Source organism: Pezoporus occidentalis, unplaced genomic scaffold, assembly GCF_034315485.1.
Source record: "Pezoporus occidentalis ecotype Australia unplaced genomic scaffold, CSIRO_AGI_Poc_V1 ctg1, whole genome shotgun sequence".
Lineage (NCBI taxonomy): Eukaryota > Metazoa > Chordata > Aves > Psittaciformes > Psittacidae > Pezoporus > Pezoporus occidentalis.
In genome coordinates, this window is record NW_026912778.1 from 2,980,481 (window position 1) to 2,998,335 (window position 17,855).

The following is a 17,855-nucleotide window of genomic DNA, read 5'->3' on the forward strand; positions in this document are numbered from 1 at the left end:
AGCTCCGCTCCAGCCAAAGTGAGGGGAACTAGCTAGAGAGCTCTCAGGTCAGTGCCCTATGATTGCTCGGCAGTCCGCAATGTCCCGAGGCACGCAGAGCGTTCCACCTTTGCAAAACGCCGTGTCCTGGATTCCAGGTGAGAAATCGAGCGCATCCGTAACTGGCGAGCGGGGGCTTTGTTTACAGCCCCTCTCTATTTCCATGGAAACTCTTAAGTGTCTTAACGCGCAGCGCTGGAGAACGGGCTCCAGATACCGCCCGGAGCAGCCGCCCGAAATGCGCCCGCGCGGCGACTCCAGCTGCGGCCCCTCTAGAGCCGGCAGCGCTGGGCGAGGAGCGGCGGCGGCGGGCGAGTAGCGGCAGCGGTACCTCGTCCCGGGGCGCGGCTCTCGGCCGCAGCCGAGCCCTGCCGCCGCCGCCGCCGCCGCCAGCAGCAGTCGCGTAAGATGCGCCTCCAGGCAGGCTGGGGGATGTGCTCTTCCCCCTTCTCCTGGGGAGCCGCGCTCTCCCCAAGAGAGCCGGAGCCATGAGTGCCGCTGGGGCTCCCCGCCGCGCCCCGCGCTACACATCCGCGCTAAGCAGAGCGGGACTTTCCGCCTACCACCGCCGTAAAACCACGAGACACCCGCAGCCGGGAGGTGCGCATAGGTAATACTCCGCGGGGCGCGGAGCCGCCGAGCTTCCATCGCGGGGCTGCGGAGCAAGTTTGCGCGGAGCAGCGCCCTGCCGGCGTGTGCGCGGAAATCGTCGGGGTGCGCTTCAGCCGCGGGAGGGTTTGGCCCCGTCCTGTCCCGTCCCCGTTCTGTCCCGTCCCGTCCCATCCCATCCCCGCCGTCGTCGCGCAGGCCGTGAGCGCGGGGAGCCCAGGGCTCCGGGCTAAGGAAGGGTGCGGTCTCTCGGAGGCAGGGCGGTGCTGAGACAGGTGTAGAAGGGCGAAAACAACAGTCTTTCCCATTTTGGTTTGGGTTTTTGCCTTTGCAAGCCAGGAGCTAATGTGCTTCCCAGCATAAAATGTAGTGATGTGTTTCAAGTTTTCTGCTCTGGCCAGCAAATCCCTCATTATATTGCATAACATTTCCTTAGAGCTGGAGACTATAAATTGTTCACAGCTCTAAAGACTAATTTTCCTGCTACACAGATTGAACTGACTAGACTATACAGGGACCCAGCAGTCAGAGTTAACTTAATAGGTACTGCTACTGTAGGATAAAAACTCTTATCCATGAATAAACCTTAATGTTAGTATCTCATCTAATAGAAGGAATATTTTCTGAATGAACAACTGCCTTCAGAGGAGGATGGTTGCCTACCTTTGTGTTTTTCAAATTGTAGCTTTATGTAGGTAAAGAAAGAGAAATATTTAGCTGAATCACTCTCCTAAATTATGATTTATGGATTTTGTATTTTAAATGATAGGTTTAAGTGAAATAATGAGTTTAATGGTAAGATTTTAAAGCATATTTTAGGTTATGTGGTACCTCTAATTTGGCTAAACCTGAATAATGGTTTAAGCCATCCCTGTCACTCTCAGGCCTCAGATCAACTGGAGCTAAAAACTCCTCTGAAGCATGATTTTGCTGAAAATAAGAATCACGGTAATCAGAGTTACACTGAGATATATCACAAATGACTGTGATTTAAGGAAGTGTTACTTGTACCTTGATCTTCCAAGATTTCATCAGCTGTCATAAAATACATTTTACTGTAAAAGGTAACCACAAATACTAGTATTTAATGTTAACTGCATTTGTGTGGTTCTTACAGTAAACACTCAAATCTGCCTGGGATCCTGCCATAAAACTGCAGTCCCTCCTGCCTTGTACAGCCTAGCTTCCTGTCTCAAGCATCCCACTGAAACTAAAAGAGATATAAACAAACCTGTCTAAAGCTCACAGGGTGTGAGCTCATACAGATGTAGCTGAGCACAGTCTCAGGGAGTGTTCACAGACCAGGGATACAGAAAAGGGACCTCATTTGCTTGGCTGGTTGATGTAGGAGATGAACGAGATCCAACCTTAGGAGCTGACAGCTAGAAAATCTCCTTCAGGTTGATTAAATTTTGTCTTGAAAACAGGCTCAAGAGCACCTTGGCACTGTGGTGCATTCAGGTTGAAACACACTTCAAATAGGAGAATGTTTTCAAATGAGGCTGTATTATCTCATTCTATTTCCCACAGTGGGATTTTCAGGAATCTTCATTTCCCTGGAAGCTATGACCACATGCTGCACTGAGGCTGACCAAACAACAAGTGGGGGAGTGAGTGAATCCCCCAAAATAGAAGCAGCTGTTAAAACAAAGCAGGAAGATAAATGCCAATAAGTACACACAGCCCTGTGAAATCAGTGGTATGCTAATATTAATTTGGGGACTGAAGATCAATGATCCTGGAGAAACACTCCTGTCTGCATCTTTACTGCCACTGGCGCTCAAGCTAAGAGAGCAACTGGTCCTCTTTTGAGTGGAGAGGAAGCTCAGAGAGCAAGAGATCCACTCAATTTTTAAAATTTGGAGGGAAAAGTCTGCTTTCATTTCACACATCCAAAATGAAAATAAAATTATCTTGGGACATTTTGCAAAGGGAGCTTCTACCAGCACAGCAGTTCTCTGTTGAAACCAGCAGATTAGAGTCTTTCTCCCTTCCTTTCTGTCTTTCAGCTGTGACTAGAGATGGTGCAGAAATGCCTGCAGAGCACTGCGCTCTTGGGATGCCTCAAGTGTCCAGCCAGGGCCTAACCAGAGCATATTGTAGCTAATGTTCCAGTCCTCCTTCCTCATGTAAATCAGGACATGAGGTAGGGGAGATGGCACTTTCTCAGCTCTCACCCATGGCAAAAGGTGGCTGGAATCAGAGATGGAAGGGGATGGAATCAGAGAGCCCACGCTGGACTTCAGGGGTATTCCTGGAAGCTTCTTCAATACTGATGTGTCTCAACAGAATATATCTACTTTAGCTAAACCAGCATATTCACTTTTTGTTGGTCTTTTTTGTTTGGTTGTTTGGTTGTTTTTTAGAAAAGAATTTTTTAAGAATTCTTGTAAAGTCATGATGAGCAACTCTACTGAATCCGTACTGGAGGTGTAGAAATCCACAGAACCTGGCAACAATCTTTCAGTTAATTTTTTAAGAACTCAGTAAACTTTCATTTAGTAAACATGTTCCAGTATAATAACACATAATATTTTGTTCCTTGGCCCTAGTCTTAGCATTACCTGTATGGAATAGGAATTTCTAGAAAAGAAAATAATTACAGTGCATCTGACTTGAGAGTCTCTTTCTTTTCTCTTTCTTTTCACTTTTGCTCACCCAGAGCTGAAAGTGGTAATAGGAAATAACAGCAACACCAACAGATACTTTTCAGTTCTCTTCATAGAATCCATTGATCAAAACTAAGCAAATCTGGACAAAAATACACAGATTTCTCTTGAGACCATACCATGTAATTGAAAGGAATTGGACTAACTAGATAGAGAGCCTTTCCTACCAGTAGGGATGCCTGCTTTTTCTCCATGCACTGATAAACCTATGGCCTACAATCAATCTTTCCAATGACAGACAGTATCGCAAAAATAATCTAACAAAGAAGCTGTAGTTTTCATGCATAGGTCAACAAAACTTTCACATATTTGTAGCTATAATTGTAAATTAAGCATCAGTGTGCACTGGTGGTACTCAGTATGACCTTTGGACAGATATGACTATGTGTGGGAATTAAACTATTACAGTAGATTGTGTAAATACCTGTAGATGCTCTAAAAGAAAACCTAATCTCCAGGTTTCTGAGAAACATCATCTGCGGTTTGTTTCTTCTTTACAGATTAGTCCTTCAATTTAGCATCAGTTAAAATAGAAGACTACACAAAATGATTCCTCTTAGCACAGTTACCTGTGTAGGTACACATAATAAATGAAAAACTCATTCCTTCGGTCATGACCATTGTGAGAGTTTTTGAGTTTTTTTTAAATCACAAGACGGTACTAGATTTCCTTCCCCCTTTCTTGGTTGGTAACCAAGAGTTGGACGGATCTAGCTCTTGAGTTAAGTTTTATTTCACTTTCTCAATTAACTCCTGATTATTTTCAAACCTGCTATCAGGCAATGGGATGCTCAACTAGCAATGCTCTTTTACTCTGTGCAAGATATAAAATGGCAAAGGAAGGTGTCCAAACAAAAAGAAAGTTGTCCAGAATTACACTAATGGCTTTTTCATTATTAACTCCTCAGTTATATGAAAGGGTTTTTCCTACACACTTCTCAGCTAAGATGAATGTGATAGCGAATAGATAATAGAATGCTCATCCTGAAAATATTTGGCAGATACTGTTTCATATTGAAACATAATGTACAATTGAAATGGCTTTCATGAATCAAAAGAGAGTGCAGATTTCAGATGCATGCACACACTGAAATCTGCAAAAGCGTAAGTCATAGCAAACCCCATTGTTCCTCCATGCTAAACAAAGGGAAAAATGATGCACGTATGATGTAACAGGGACATAATTCCATAAGCCTGATGTAGGAGAATGTATTTTATCCAGGGCAGTGGCCTGCTGTGCTTTTCTCAGGGAAAAAATTGTGTTGAGTCACATTCAGAGAACACAAAGACATTTCAGCTGATTTTGGAAGTCACTGTGGTCTGCAGAGCATACTGATTTCAGATGATTATTAGAAACTCAGAGACATTAGCATAGTTAAAAGACCATTTACTTCTTTAGCTAATAGTTCTATAAAAAGAAGTCCACCAAAATGAAAACTTCTGATAATATAGAAATAGAGAGAATCTCGCTTACAGAATCTCTAGTCTTCTTTAAAGCTGCTGTAGAGGCAAGGGTAGTCCCAGATAACGTTGTTTATCTATTATATAGTTTTCCAACATTTCATTAAAGACTGGGGAAAATAAAACAGAAATAATTTGCATTAATGCCACCCTGCTGTTATGAACACAATTGTAATATTTAGATTATCTAAATTCACATATCCAGTTCTTCTGTTTTAGCTATTGAAAAACTCTGTAACTCAACATTGTGAGAAGTTGGCAAGGTTTAGTTCATTTCACCTCTCCTGAACACATGACTTTCAAGACACAAAAACATTTCTTTTTTTTTTTTTTTTTAATAAGTATTTCTAATCTTATCTGAGGGGCCTTCCCATCAATGCCAGTGAATATTCTGAGGTGGTTTTATAGTTTGAGTTTCCCTTTGGTACCCGACAATAGGAATGGACATGTTGTGATGTGGAGGAAGGAGCACATCAGCACATATAGGGGAAACCATGTAATATTATTGCACTTTCAAGAAGTCAGCATGATACAGCTCACTGAAAATAGCTACATTCTTGAAGAGCCTTGCCTTTTTTAGTTGACAGGTTTAGCCTTCTGCTCTATTTATGTATGCTTTGTGTTTGTGCAGATCTTCTTGTTTTGTCTTTCCTAAAATTTCTAAACATTAAGCAATTTTGTACAGGATGTTAGCACTCTGAGGAAAGTTTGACTTTGAAACCTTAGTACATGCAGGTGTTTATGGTAAACTGGAGTTTAAAGTGAATTCTCTTATCTTTCTGTTTCTTCTAACACAAGATTAATACACGACGACTCTGTAGACAGAATAACTTTGTGATAAACTAGGTTTTAATGTGAGATATTTCTGTGCTGAATAATTAGCAGTCCCCTGAATTTTCAAATGGCTATATGGGGTCTCCTTCCAGTTAACAGTCCTCTCTGTATTATGTCCAGTAACTTTGGATGTTTTGTAGGCAGTTTTTCCTTCTTCTTGAGCAACAGTTAAAATATGTTTAACACTTAATAGAAGATGGTTTGTATATGCAACACACTAGGAATTACATGTTGGATCACTGACAGTGATCTCCTTATAAGCTGATTCTTTCTGAAAGCTCTCACCTATTTTGTGTTAGTTTTCTACTACCGAGGTTAAGAAATACTAGTGCAAATGTTAGTGTATGTCAAAATATCATATATTTTCAGGTGCTCTCGTTATAATTTCCCTTCATGTAATGATTAGGCACATGTCCAGATGGGGATTGTAATCTCCTTACTTCATATCAATGAACTGTATATTCACATGAGTAATCTCATTGACTCTAAATGGATTGCTTTTGCAGCTATCTGCTCCCTCACGGAAAGGCTGACAGTATGGTCTGTAGCAAAGCATTGTTAAAAGCTGGTGTCATAATGCAGAACCTTAAATTGCCATTGTCCCATGTCAGAAGCAGCCAGTTAGGAGGCTTAGGTGTGCTAAATACTGCATGATAAAACCTACAAAACTAATTTTTGTTGACCTGATTTTGTGTAGGATCTGCCTCACAGTAGAATAACATCACTAATTAATTTATTTGCATTAAGGTGATACAAGGTAAATTTATCATCCTTTACATTCTGATAGCAGTATCATCATTCCTTCAGATGCTAATTAATGCCTTTCTCATTCTAAACAGGGCTGTAAAATGGATTTAGGATTGAAAGACCATAACAACAGGACATCTACCAAGAACACCTCCGCTACTACAAAGAATTTTTCTGCCTGGGAAGACTATAAGAGTAGTGTTGATGACATACAGTACTTTCTTATCGGGCTGTACACACTTATAAGTCTGGCTGGCTTTATGGGAAATCTGCTTATATTAACAGCTCTACTAAAGCGTAAACAGAAGACAATAATAAATATACTCATTGGTAACTTGGCCTTTTCTGACATCTTGGTTGTGCTGTTTTGTTCACCTTTCACACTGACATCAGTCCTGCTTGACCAATGGATGTTTGGCACTGTCATGTGCCATGTAATGCCCTTCCTCCAGTGCGCCTCGGTTCTAGTTTCAACTTTGATGTTAATATCCATTGCTGCAGTCAGGTACCGTATGATAAAATATCCCCTTTCCAGCAGTTTAACACCAAAACAAGGCTATTTCTTAATACTGACCATTTGGGCCTTCGGCTTTGCAATTTGCTCCCCTCTGCCAGTATTCCACAAAATAGTGGACCTCAGCAAAACTCTGAATTTAGAGGCACTGGAGAACAGGCTTTTGTGTATTGAGTCATGGCCTTCCGACTCGTACAGAATTGCCTTTACCATAGCTTTATTGTTCATGCAGTACATACTGCCACTGGCATGTTTAACTGCTAGCCACACCAGTGTCTGCAGGAGCATAGGGTCCAGGCTGTCAAACAAGGAAAACAAGTTTGAAGAAAAGGAGATGATAAACCTAACTCTTCATCCCTCTAAGAGTACCAGCACACAGGTGCAGCCCTCTGGCCATTCTAGATGGAGATGTGCATTTGGCAGAAAGCACCACAGAAGATACAGTAGAAAGCTTTCAAGTGTGATGCCAGCTATTTCAAGGCATCATCAGGATACTCATTCCAGAGACATCCCAGAAAGCTCTGGCACAGAAAAAAGCCAGCTCTCATCCTCTAGTAAATTCATCCCTGGGATACCTATCTGTTTTGAGATGAAACCAGAAGAAAATACAGAGATCCAGAGCACGATTATGGTATCCCGATCCATTGTCAGAATTAAGACAAGATCTAGGAGAGTTTTTTGCAGATTGACAGTGCTAATCCTAGTTTTTGGTTTCAGTTGGATGCCTCTTCACCTTTTCCACATTGTGACGGATTTTAATGCCACTCTCATTTCTAACAGACATTTTAAATTAGTGTATTGCATATGCCATTTGCTGGGTATGATGTCCTGCTGCTTGAATCCCATCCTCTATGGGTTTCTTAACAACAGCATAAAGGCTGATTTAATGTCCCTTATTCCATGCTGCCAAATACCATGATTTTATGTGCCCCAAGATAATATCAAACAAACAAGTCTGGCTTTCAAGCCTACTGACGTGTAGCTGTAAAAGCTGTAATAGTTTAGTTTAGTTAGTCTGACATGGTTGTAATTAGTAGCATTTTGTGCCAAAGGATAGTTCTAAGGCTGCATGTATTTCTTGCATTGGGCAGAAATATATACATATGTTATAATATTCTTCTATCTGTTAACACACAGGAAATCCTGCCAAGTGTACCAAAGCAGTGTACCATTTTCATTACCTGAAATATTGGCAATCTGTACTTTGGAATGATACAGAATATTTAATGAGTAATAAATGTGAGACAGACAACTTGGACATATTAACTGTCATAAAACTATAATAAAATGCATACCATTTCCTAAATAACTGTTGGTGAGACTATTTCAGTGCCACTTTGACTGTTTTCTAAGATAATTAAACATCTGTTTCTGGATGTGATTAGGAAAATATTTTTCCTTAGCTCTTTGACTCATATTTTGTAGCATGTTTGCAAGATGTTTTGCTGCTTGTTCCCAGATTGCCTTATCCCTTGGAAAGGATTTGTGGGTAGCTGTTCTTGTCTACATTTTTTCCATCTCACTGTGTTTACCTGGAACAACCTATCTCTGATTTCCTTGCCAATTTTTACTCTGGTTTGTCATTTTATGTAATTTCCAGCCGGGTCTGAACTTATCTATAGTTACGCATTTGTTCTTACAGCGATGACTCCCCTGAACATAAGTCATGTTTCTGATCAGAGTAAGCCTTCATTACGTAAGTGATAACGGAAAGAAAAAGAAAATTGGAAGACAGCAGGATTTTTTCTTTTCTATTGCTGAAAATCAAAAGCTTACTGCACTTCATTATAGCTAACCCATTTGCTTTGGGGTGCTGCAACAGCTTTCAAATAAACACATGCATGTGCATGTGTGTGCAAAAACACACGCACACACACACACACGCATGCTTCCTGCATCTGTGTCCCTTCTCTCCTTTTTGACTAGATGAGTACTTTTCCTTCCAGATTTAAATCAGATTCCCTAAGGAAGTCATGTTACTTCTCACAGCACAAACGGAAAGGTTGTATGTATATACTACTCTCACCCTTCTTCCTCTCCTTTCCTCCCTTTCCCCTCCCCACCCCTGTTATTTTAACTTACTAGCTCATCTCCACCCTCAGGATTCAGTAAATGTACAAAGCCTCTGCCCTGAGTTTTAAGCTGTAAAATCTCTCCCTGGGTCTAGCTGATGATTGTTTCTTTTTCTCCACTAATATTTCTCACCCAATAGTCTTTTTTACTTAGCCTTTCCAAGCTAAGAAATGCAGTTATTACTTTTATAAATGAGTGGATGGGAAGGCTCATTGTGCATTTTCTGCCTTGAGATACTTCCCTTCCAGTTAGTCACTAAAAGCAAAAGCAGTTCTTTTATTTTGAAGAATCATCAAATTCTTTTTATAACACTGTTACAATTCTGAGACCTTTTCTGCCCAAGCCATCATCTGCTAAGGAGTTATTACATACCAGTGGGTAATATCTTTGCTTCTATCATTAAGGTATTTCCCTGAAGTCTAGTTCCCAGTAACCCGTTGTTCTTTGTTTTTGCTGGTGATATACTTTAATAGTTTCTTCCTGGGCACTGACTATTGCATTTTGCTGATTATTATCAACTAAAAACCTACAGTATGTCATTTTATAGAGTACAAATGGTACAGAATACAGAATATTGGAACAATAGATTTTAAAATAGCTTTTAAAAAGTTTTAAGTAGCTTAATTTAAAAATATTTATGGCTAATTGTTGTAGATAAACTTAGGAAAAAAATTAACTAAATCCACAGCCAGAACACAGTGATGTAGTTCTACAGATGTTACAGCATTTTCCCTGGTGAAGCCAATAATAATGTTCCTACTCTTTACACAGATCAAAGCACAACAAATTATAATTTGGCAATAGAGAATTAAATCAAGTCATCTATGGAACTTCTTCAGTCCTATGCCATCTAAATCTGTCATCTTCTCCTTTTTAAGATGATCATGGTAGGAGAATATGTATTTTCTTCTTATTTATAGACCAGTCATCGACATTATATTTTGACTTCTCCAAAATGTCATTGTCTTTCCTCTGAAATGTTAAATAAAATAACTTTTGCATCTTCCACCTTCCTTCAACAGCCAGTACAACTTGGTCCTAGTACCAGTAAGGAATAGGTAAGAAGCAGACAGTATCATCAGCAAATGAAATCAGGCAGCAGGCAATTCCCAAAAAAGTAGCTTCTATGAGTGGGAGAGGAAACAACTGGTGCATCCATTAAACATTTTCCCAGTCTAGAAAATTAAAAAAAAATAATACTCCAAACACAAGGATCTTTCCACCCCACGCTTGATGAGTTTGAGCTGCAGTAGCTATTCCTACGGGCTTCATGCACCACAGTGAGTGGCAGTGTGATATTGTCTCCATTATGTATGCCAGTATGTCTTGGAAAGATGAATCTCACCACAATATCCAATGATACTTTATCATTCTTATATGTACACAGGTGTATGTAGAGAAACAGATAGATATATGCATTTCCTAGAAAGAGAAGTACATTAAAATGGATTTTCAAAACGTACATATAAGCAAGTCCTTAGGCCAGTTAAACTACTCTGGGTCAATTCCTTCTGCAATTAAAAATCTAAATAAATGTGCAGGTGGGAGGTTTGTTTTGATAGCATCTGCTAAAGGCAATCAGGAAATGCCAGCTGCAGAGCCATCTATCTATCTGTTGGAGTTTGAAGAATGAAGGATTGTAATGGTACAGTGATTCCTCTCTATAAATAGTAATAATAATATAATGAAATAATAAAATAATAAAATAGCTGGTATTGGTCCCTTCTCTTTCAGCAGAGAAGAAACACGTGCCCATTAAATGCTGGTGTGGCCAGGTCACTCCTGAGCCAGCCAGGCCACTGGGCTGAGGATGCCAGGAGCTCAGTATGGGCTGATACTTGAGTATATTTATTTAGGTTGTAGGGAAGAGGTTGGAGCCTCTGTGTTCTCCATAGTGGCAGTCGTGGCTGAGACAGATGTGTATGGCTCCCATAGATCCAGTGAGCTGTAATCACAGCAGGCAGTGCAGAGTCTCTAATCACATCACAGGCAGATGCCTGATGGCTGGCGAGGAAGAGCCAGCCCTGGGCAGGGCTGTGGGCACCAGAGCGCAGGCAGGGACACAGCAGGAGAGGAAAAACACAATTGGTGCTCTATTTGCTGGTGGTTGCAGCCTTTCTAGGCATACAGCCCTGTTCCTGGAGTCTGGAAGTTCTTGTGACAAAATATTTTCTTCTCAGTAGTGTGAACACCTGAAGAAAGTGAAAAGAAATAAATTCACATTTGAAGTATGCAAGGAGCACAGTCAGGAAGAAGTGTTTGATCCTAATAATGCTGAGATAGGCTCCAGCTCTCCTGTTGAGAAGTATAGGCCAGGTGGCATGGAAAACTTCATTACTTAAAGATTATTAACAGATTAAAAACCTTTCTGAAATCTATAGGGGTCTGTCAGCTTTCATTGCGCTTTTGGGAAAAAATCAATAGCTTTCTCACAGTAGTCCCAGTATCTGTCTGCAGCATACAAGATAAACAGTATTAAACGTCATAGTCTCCAGAAAGGCATCCTTCATAAATACCACTGGGCCCAGGAATTTAGCCTTTGATTTTGATGAAAGCCAAATTATGCTATACTATTTACAGTAAAAAGTCCTAGCCAGAAAATATATTAGTACAATCTGGAACTGTCTTAGGGCAATGACAGGACTCTGATCCTACATAAGACTTTTTTCCCTCACATGACTGGAATGATGGTATAAAATCATGATCCCCCTGAAGTGTCTCTATAAAGACAGGTAAATTTCTGAACCATTTTTGACCATGATATATGGTTTATAACCTCTGAGGTCAGGTTTCTTCTTCTTCCATTTCATGTCATTTTATATACTGTTGAATCCAAACCCCTCTTTTTTTTCTCAAGGGCCTTTTGCACACAATATCTCATGAAGACTTCTGATGTTACTTGGTTTTGATCCAACAGTATATATTCTTACTGTACATATATTTAATTGGTTAAAAGTTGCCTTTCCACTGAAGGTAAGTAGAGCTATTTTTATTATACATATTCAGTTGAAGTGACTTTTGACAGGAAAAGAAATAAAAGACAGAAAGAGAAATAAAAGCATACCCACACTAACAACAGCTAACCACATTGTGCCAGTGACTAAGGAATGCATCAGAGACAGACCCTTTTCAAGCATCTGCCAGTGACAAGTTTGTGACAGTACCATTGAATGTTGCTAATCCAACATGTGACCAGGAAGACTATTGCAGATTTTTCAGTCTGAGAAAGTAACAGCTAATAAATGGGTATGGATACATGTGCTCTTACCCTCTCAAAATGTTCCCTTAAAGCAAAAGCATTTTCTTTCTGACCATTTTGATAAGGATAGCTTTGTCTGTGATCACTCATAATGCATCATTCTGTGCCATTAAGACAATCTGTGTCATCATACTAGGCAAGGATGGTATCCAAACACCAGTGAGTCTTACCACAGTATCTATTTTTAAATCCCTGCAAGCTCAGAGATACTTGCGACATCTGCTCTACTCCAAAGGTTACCAAGATCCCCTTGCCTCCTTATTAAATTTTGTTTCATTATATATAGTAAAAAAAATTAAAAGCCTAATACAGCATGTCCTTGGCAAAAATAGTCTTACTGATATCTGACAGAGACTTTGTCAAAATCCTGATTTCCTCAGAAATAATGTAACTGGAGAAAGGAACTTGTGGTCGCAGTGTTTTTCAAAAGGGCAACAGCTAGCATTGCTGTTATACAGTGTAACTATACAAGTCAGACCTTTATTAATCTTGTTTGCTTTTGAAGACAAGATATTGCAAAATATTTGAAAGTTATGAAATTACTTCATTATGCACTAATATAACAAAATACTTTAAAAGAAAACATTGCCACAATCCAAATTCAGTTTTTTTAACAAATATGAATGTTTTGTTTTGCCCTTGTAGTCACATTAAGATGATCCTTTTAATAATAAGGCTTAAAAATAGTCCTCTGGGAAATTATCAGAATAGTGATTTGACATTCAAGACTAAACTAGGTTGTCCCTGCTCTTACATCCACTTTAACAAATGTTTGCTTTGTCTTAGCAGAAGGCTCATGTCTGTATTACCTGGATGCCACATTAATTGGACATTTTGAGCATTTGAAACATTTATTACTGTCCCTGTGAACAAAATAATGTACAAAAGGATTTCAAAGGCATTTCTGGTGCAAAATTTCTCCAGAGGAGTAACTTGGTGTTGAGCAAACAGTTGTTCATGTCTTCAGACTCAGTAGGAAACACAAGGATACAAAATCCATTTAACAACAGACCACCAGACCATTAATTATAATTTTAACTATAAATCTGCATCTTTTTTTAGTGAAGAGAAAAATAGCTAAGATAAATAAGACCATCCCTACTATGATTACTCTTACTGCCTCTTTGTACCTAACATCCAGATTTACTTATGTTTAACGAGATGATAATCTTACTCTGTTTTAACTCCTAGTAATTCCCTTGGCTTTATGAGCCTCACCACCAAATTAGGGTTCATTTAGTAGTCATAAGGATTTTGGCTTCTTGGACTAAGGATTAATATGCTGTGCAAGAGGTCAGAATAGAATCTAAATCTTTACTTTTGCTGGTTTTGTTTTTTTGAGGTTTTAGCACAACTGGAAATGTGCAAGCTGTTTACTGCAGCAAAATTAAACTCATTTTTATGTAACTACTGGGACCCAGTCAGGCAAAACAATTATGTGCTTTTTAAGACTCCATGAGTTTCACCACGCATCTCATAAAGGTAATTGTTTGAAGCCTTGATGATGCATTCTCTCAATTAATATCCTGGAGCATGAGAGCACATTTCAGAGAGCATAGACTTATCAGATGGGTGAAATTCAGAACTTTGTTCCTACTGTAGAACCAAATTGCAACATGCTCTACTTGAGACTACTCCTTCAGGTCACTTGGGGAGTGAAGCTCATGCAAGGTGCAGTTAATCTCTTACTGGCTTTGTGTGAGTCCGTTCTTCAGAAAAGCAGATCCAAGGCCATTTATGTCAGGAAAATTACAGTTAGTTCCCAGGAGCTCTCAGGGGCACGTAATACTGATCTCCCCCTTGCACATCATCACACCTGCAGTCAGCAGGGGCTCTCAAGTGCTGCTCCTTTCACAGAAGAGGGGAGCTGGCTGAAAAAAGCAGTGAATGAGACTGCAAACTCTATGGTACTTCTTTTCCCTCTTGATCTGAAAGAGTCTAAAATTGGAGACCTTCCAGAAAGTTGTGGAAGACACCTGTGTGAGACTTTTGGGAGGGAGAATAAGGAATCATTTCCCAGAGGTGAAGTGGAATGAAGAAATCTGTTAGTGCAGATGGGCTGATTAATTCAATATATCCAGGATTCTAGGACCTTACTAATATGTATGTATGACAAAACCCCCTCACCCCGTAGTTTGGTTCAAAGTTATGTTTATTTTCTTTAAGACAAATTTATTTTAACTCACTGGATGTAGACTCTGTTTTATGTGCTCTGACCCAAGCTACTTCATATTGTAAGATGGCTCCAGCACTAACCTACCCTTTCCTGTTAAGGTAGTCCCTCCATTTTTATTGTTCCATTATACGCTACAGTAGGTCTCATCCTGGTGAAAGATTTTGCTGAACTACAACCACGAAAATGATTAAAGAGAGTAACAATTAAAAAAAAGGAGCACATCTGTCCAAATGAGAGGTTGACTAGATCAAAGTATCCCTGCAAAGCTGTGGGAACACTGAAGCATAATTCACTGACACTTGTTCAAACATGTGAAAGGTAAAGGTTTCTTTTCCACAATTTGGCAGATGGTTTTGGCAGTTGCTTTTGCTGACATAGAACTTCAGACTTTCCCGTTAATTATGAGTATCTATAAAAGACATGCTTATACTAAGGATTTTATGACCCCCCCCCAAAAAAAATAAAACGCCTCAAACCAAGCTAGAAAAAGCTTTCATTCAAAGAACACACCATACATTAACAATGGTTTATTTCCTTTGCTTATAGTACTGACTGCATGCACTGTTATAAACTGATTTTTACTTTCCATGCATGAATTTCATGGGATAATGCTTACAGTACACTGTAAGCAGAGCTAAAGCTGTAATTTAACAATGATAACAAGAACTAAAAATCAGAATTCATTTACACAGTTAGCAATACAAATAACCCTGCTTTCTTTTGTTTGAAGTAGAAATGAAGACAGCATCTACTACACTACTTATGCAACAGCATTCATATAAAGATCTTACTGCATTTATTTTTAAGAAATCAGAGATATAGTAAGAGGTGTTACAACCAGGCTGATTCTGTGTTTGTATCATGATATAAATTTATCCTTCATGATACATAAGGTTATTTGACGACAACAGAAAGTCATAAACAATATTAAAAAAAACCAAACAAAATCCTATTTCTTATTAAGCATTATTTTCTATTCCCTTACTAATGAATAAATAATATTAAGCACCCCAAAATGAAAGGATTTCATAAGTCTCTGGAATTTTCCTGGCAAAGCCAAGCACAGTAGTATTAATCTGCACTGTGGTGGTGCTGCTGTTTACAAAGTTGATTTCTATAATATAGTTTAAATGATTTGCAACAACATTTAACAGCAGCCTTATAGTGGAAAAAAAATCAAGCCAAGTTGCAACAGTATCCTTATTTTTCACTTTTTTTTTAAGTGTTTAAGTAAAATCAGATTTATTTTTTACATGTATGGCACCTATGGCATACTGGTGGGCATAATTTGGTTTGAGTAGCTCTTGCATAAATTTTTCTGTAGCTTCTCGGCTGGGTCTTCAAGCTCCCAAATTCGGCAATATCAGAAGAGTGCGGGAGCCCTCTCCTGGTGAACGCAACTTATCTCCCAGCTGCTGTTTCCCGACCAGAGATTGTGATAGTCGCTCCAGCTGTAAAAAAGTATAGATAGTGTTTAGAGCTTTTAATGTTATTTCCCTCATGAATGTACTCTTAAGTATTTTTTAAAAATTATTAATACTTTTCTTAAGTGAAAAAAAAAACACCACCAACAAAAATACCAAAGCAAAACAGAGGCTGTATTTTCCAAATACCTTACAAAGTGAAGCAGAAAGGCAAGGAAAATACTTCTCAAAACCCTGTATCTGCTAATAAATACAAGCTTCAAAATATTCTCAGACCAGTGCAAATTTTTCATGGCTGAAATTTACATCCTTCTGGCACTGGAACATTGCAGTGTTTTAAATAAAGCTGCTTTAAAGGTTTGTCCTTTTAGTGGCGGGTATTGAGAAAGGTTGTATGCACAAAGACATTCACCAGGCAGAGAATGAATAAGCAGGTGCAGTCTGAAGATCCCGTCACGTCTAAAGGATGCCCTAGGATCCACTATGAAGGGCAGTGAAGAGGAAGGCTCTTGGCAGGAGCACATTTTTTTCCTCTGTAACCAACAAGAGGCAGAATGTGCTGGGTGCACAGGTTTTTCTTTAACGCTAACAAAGTTTAATCCTTTCTACACATTCCCCTTCACTGATAGTGCATGTATGACATAGACTGCCCTCATTATTCACAAAGGGGGCAGGAAGAGAGTATATTAAACACAATTTATTTTCCCATCATCTACCTTTCCCCAACTGTTGCTATTATAAAATTTTGGACTTTTCTTAATACCTACACTTGTAATATAAATTTGGCATATTCTCCTGCTCTGCTCTCCCCTTTCTCAGTAGCAAGCATTTAATTTAGGTTCAAACACTGAACTGAATGTTCACTTGCCTTAGTTGTCCTGCCTACCTTTACATATAAGACAGTTTGATTTATTGTATTAACGTTAAGGATTCTGTGTCTCTCTATGCCATCAGTTTTAAGGGTCTGAAAACATTAATTTTAAGTTCAAATCATACTGAGTTGATAAACTACCAAATGCGCCTGTTCAGCTTAGTAACTAGATAGCATCTCAGGTCAGAAGCAGAGGAAGTTTAAAAGAAGTCAACTAGATATGAATACATATATGCCTAAAGCTAAGTTCCTAGTTTGAGAGCTTCAGGATATAGAAAGCGAACCAATACCCTTCAATTTCAGTGGAAAATAAGCATTAGGGTAGTGGTCTGACACCCTGGGGAGCAGGAGCCTCACTACAGCACAGTTTCCCAAGTGTTTCTCTGGGAAGTGATGCTAGCCGAGGTAGCCTAAAATGAACTCACTGTTCATTTGCATCAAATGAATCTCAACTTTATCCAGCTTAAGAACACCACTACTTTGAAGGTGTTTTCTTTTTAGAGAGGTTTATGGGTCTGTTTTTCTCTGCAGTAGCTGACATTGTGTTGGCTTATCTGAAGGGTCTGTGTGGAGATAGCAGAGGCTGGCTGTATAGCAACTGTCAGGAGAAGAAATGTTCAGAAAATAAGGACTTTAATAAACATCTTTGCTCTTAATGTTGACATATGATTAATGAAGATGGTGTGTATTGTGACTTTAGAGAATCAGAAAAGCTACATACAACTAAAACTATTACTCAGTGGATAACTTTTACAATACATAATTTGCAATCAGTTAGAAAAACAAGTGTTTCACAATATAAGGTTTTTCTATCTGAAAAGGAAAGGCCTAATTTGCAGCCAGAACACAATTGCTTTCCTCAGAAAGAAGGAAAACATGAACAGAGAATTAACACTTTGAAAAGCTTTTTGTGAGTGAAGACAAGAGCTCCCAGTTCAGCTTGCACCATCATGGCTATCTCTTGAAAAGTTCAAAAAAGCTGAAATACAGTGAGGCCTCCTTGTTAAAAAGGAAATCTTTTTATACAAATATCTAGCTTCAATCCCATCTCAGATAACCTAATACAAGTTCTTACCTCCCCCTCTTTTTTTGTAACAGCAAAGCACATCAACAATACTATTTCCAGCTTCAGGTATACCATCGAGAATCCAATATGCCAAGGAGGTATAGGGTCCAACT

General features: G+C 39.2%; 1 protein-coding gene across 2 annotated transcripts; it reads left to right on the forward strand.

Moving 5' to 3' along the window:
• On the forward strand, positions 1–8,182 carry NPY5R (neuropeptide Y receptor Y5). Of its 2 annotated transcripts, none has more exons than XM_062609655.1 (2): positions 1–137; positions 6,452–8,182. In XM_062609655.1, exon 2 carries the CDS (start codon positions 6,461–6,463, stop codon positions 7,790–7,792), a length of 1,332 nt encoding a protein of 443 aa, XP_062465639.1. In that variant the 5' UTR covers positions 1–137; positions 6,452–6,460; the 3' UTR covers positions 7,793–8,182. The 2 variants fall into 2 exon arrangements, with proteins under 2 accessions (XP_062465639.1, XP_062465555.1); XM_062609571.1 differs by lacking the exon at positions 1–137 and adding an exon at positions 252–649.
• Positions 8,183–17,855: the final 9,673 nt, after the last annotated feature.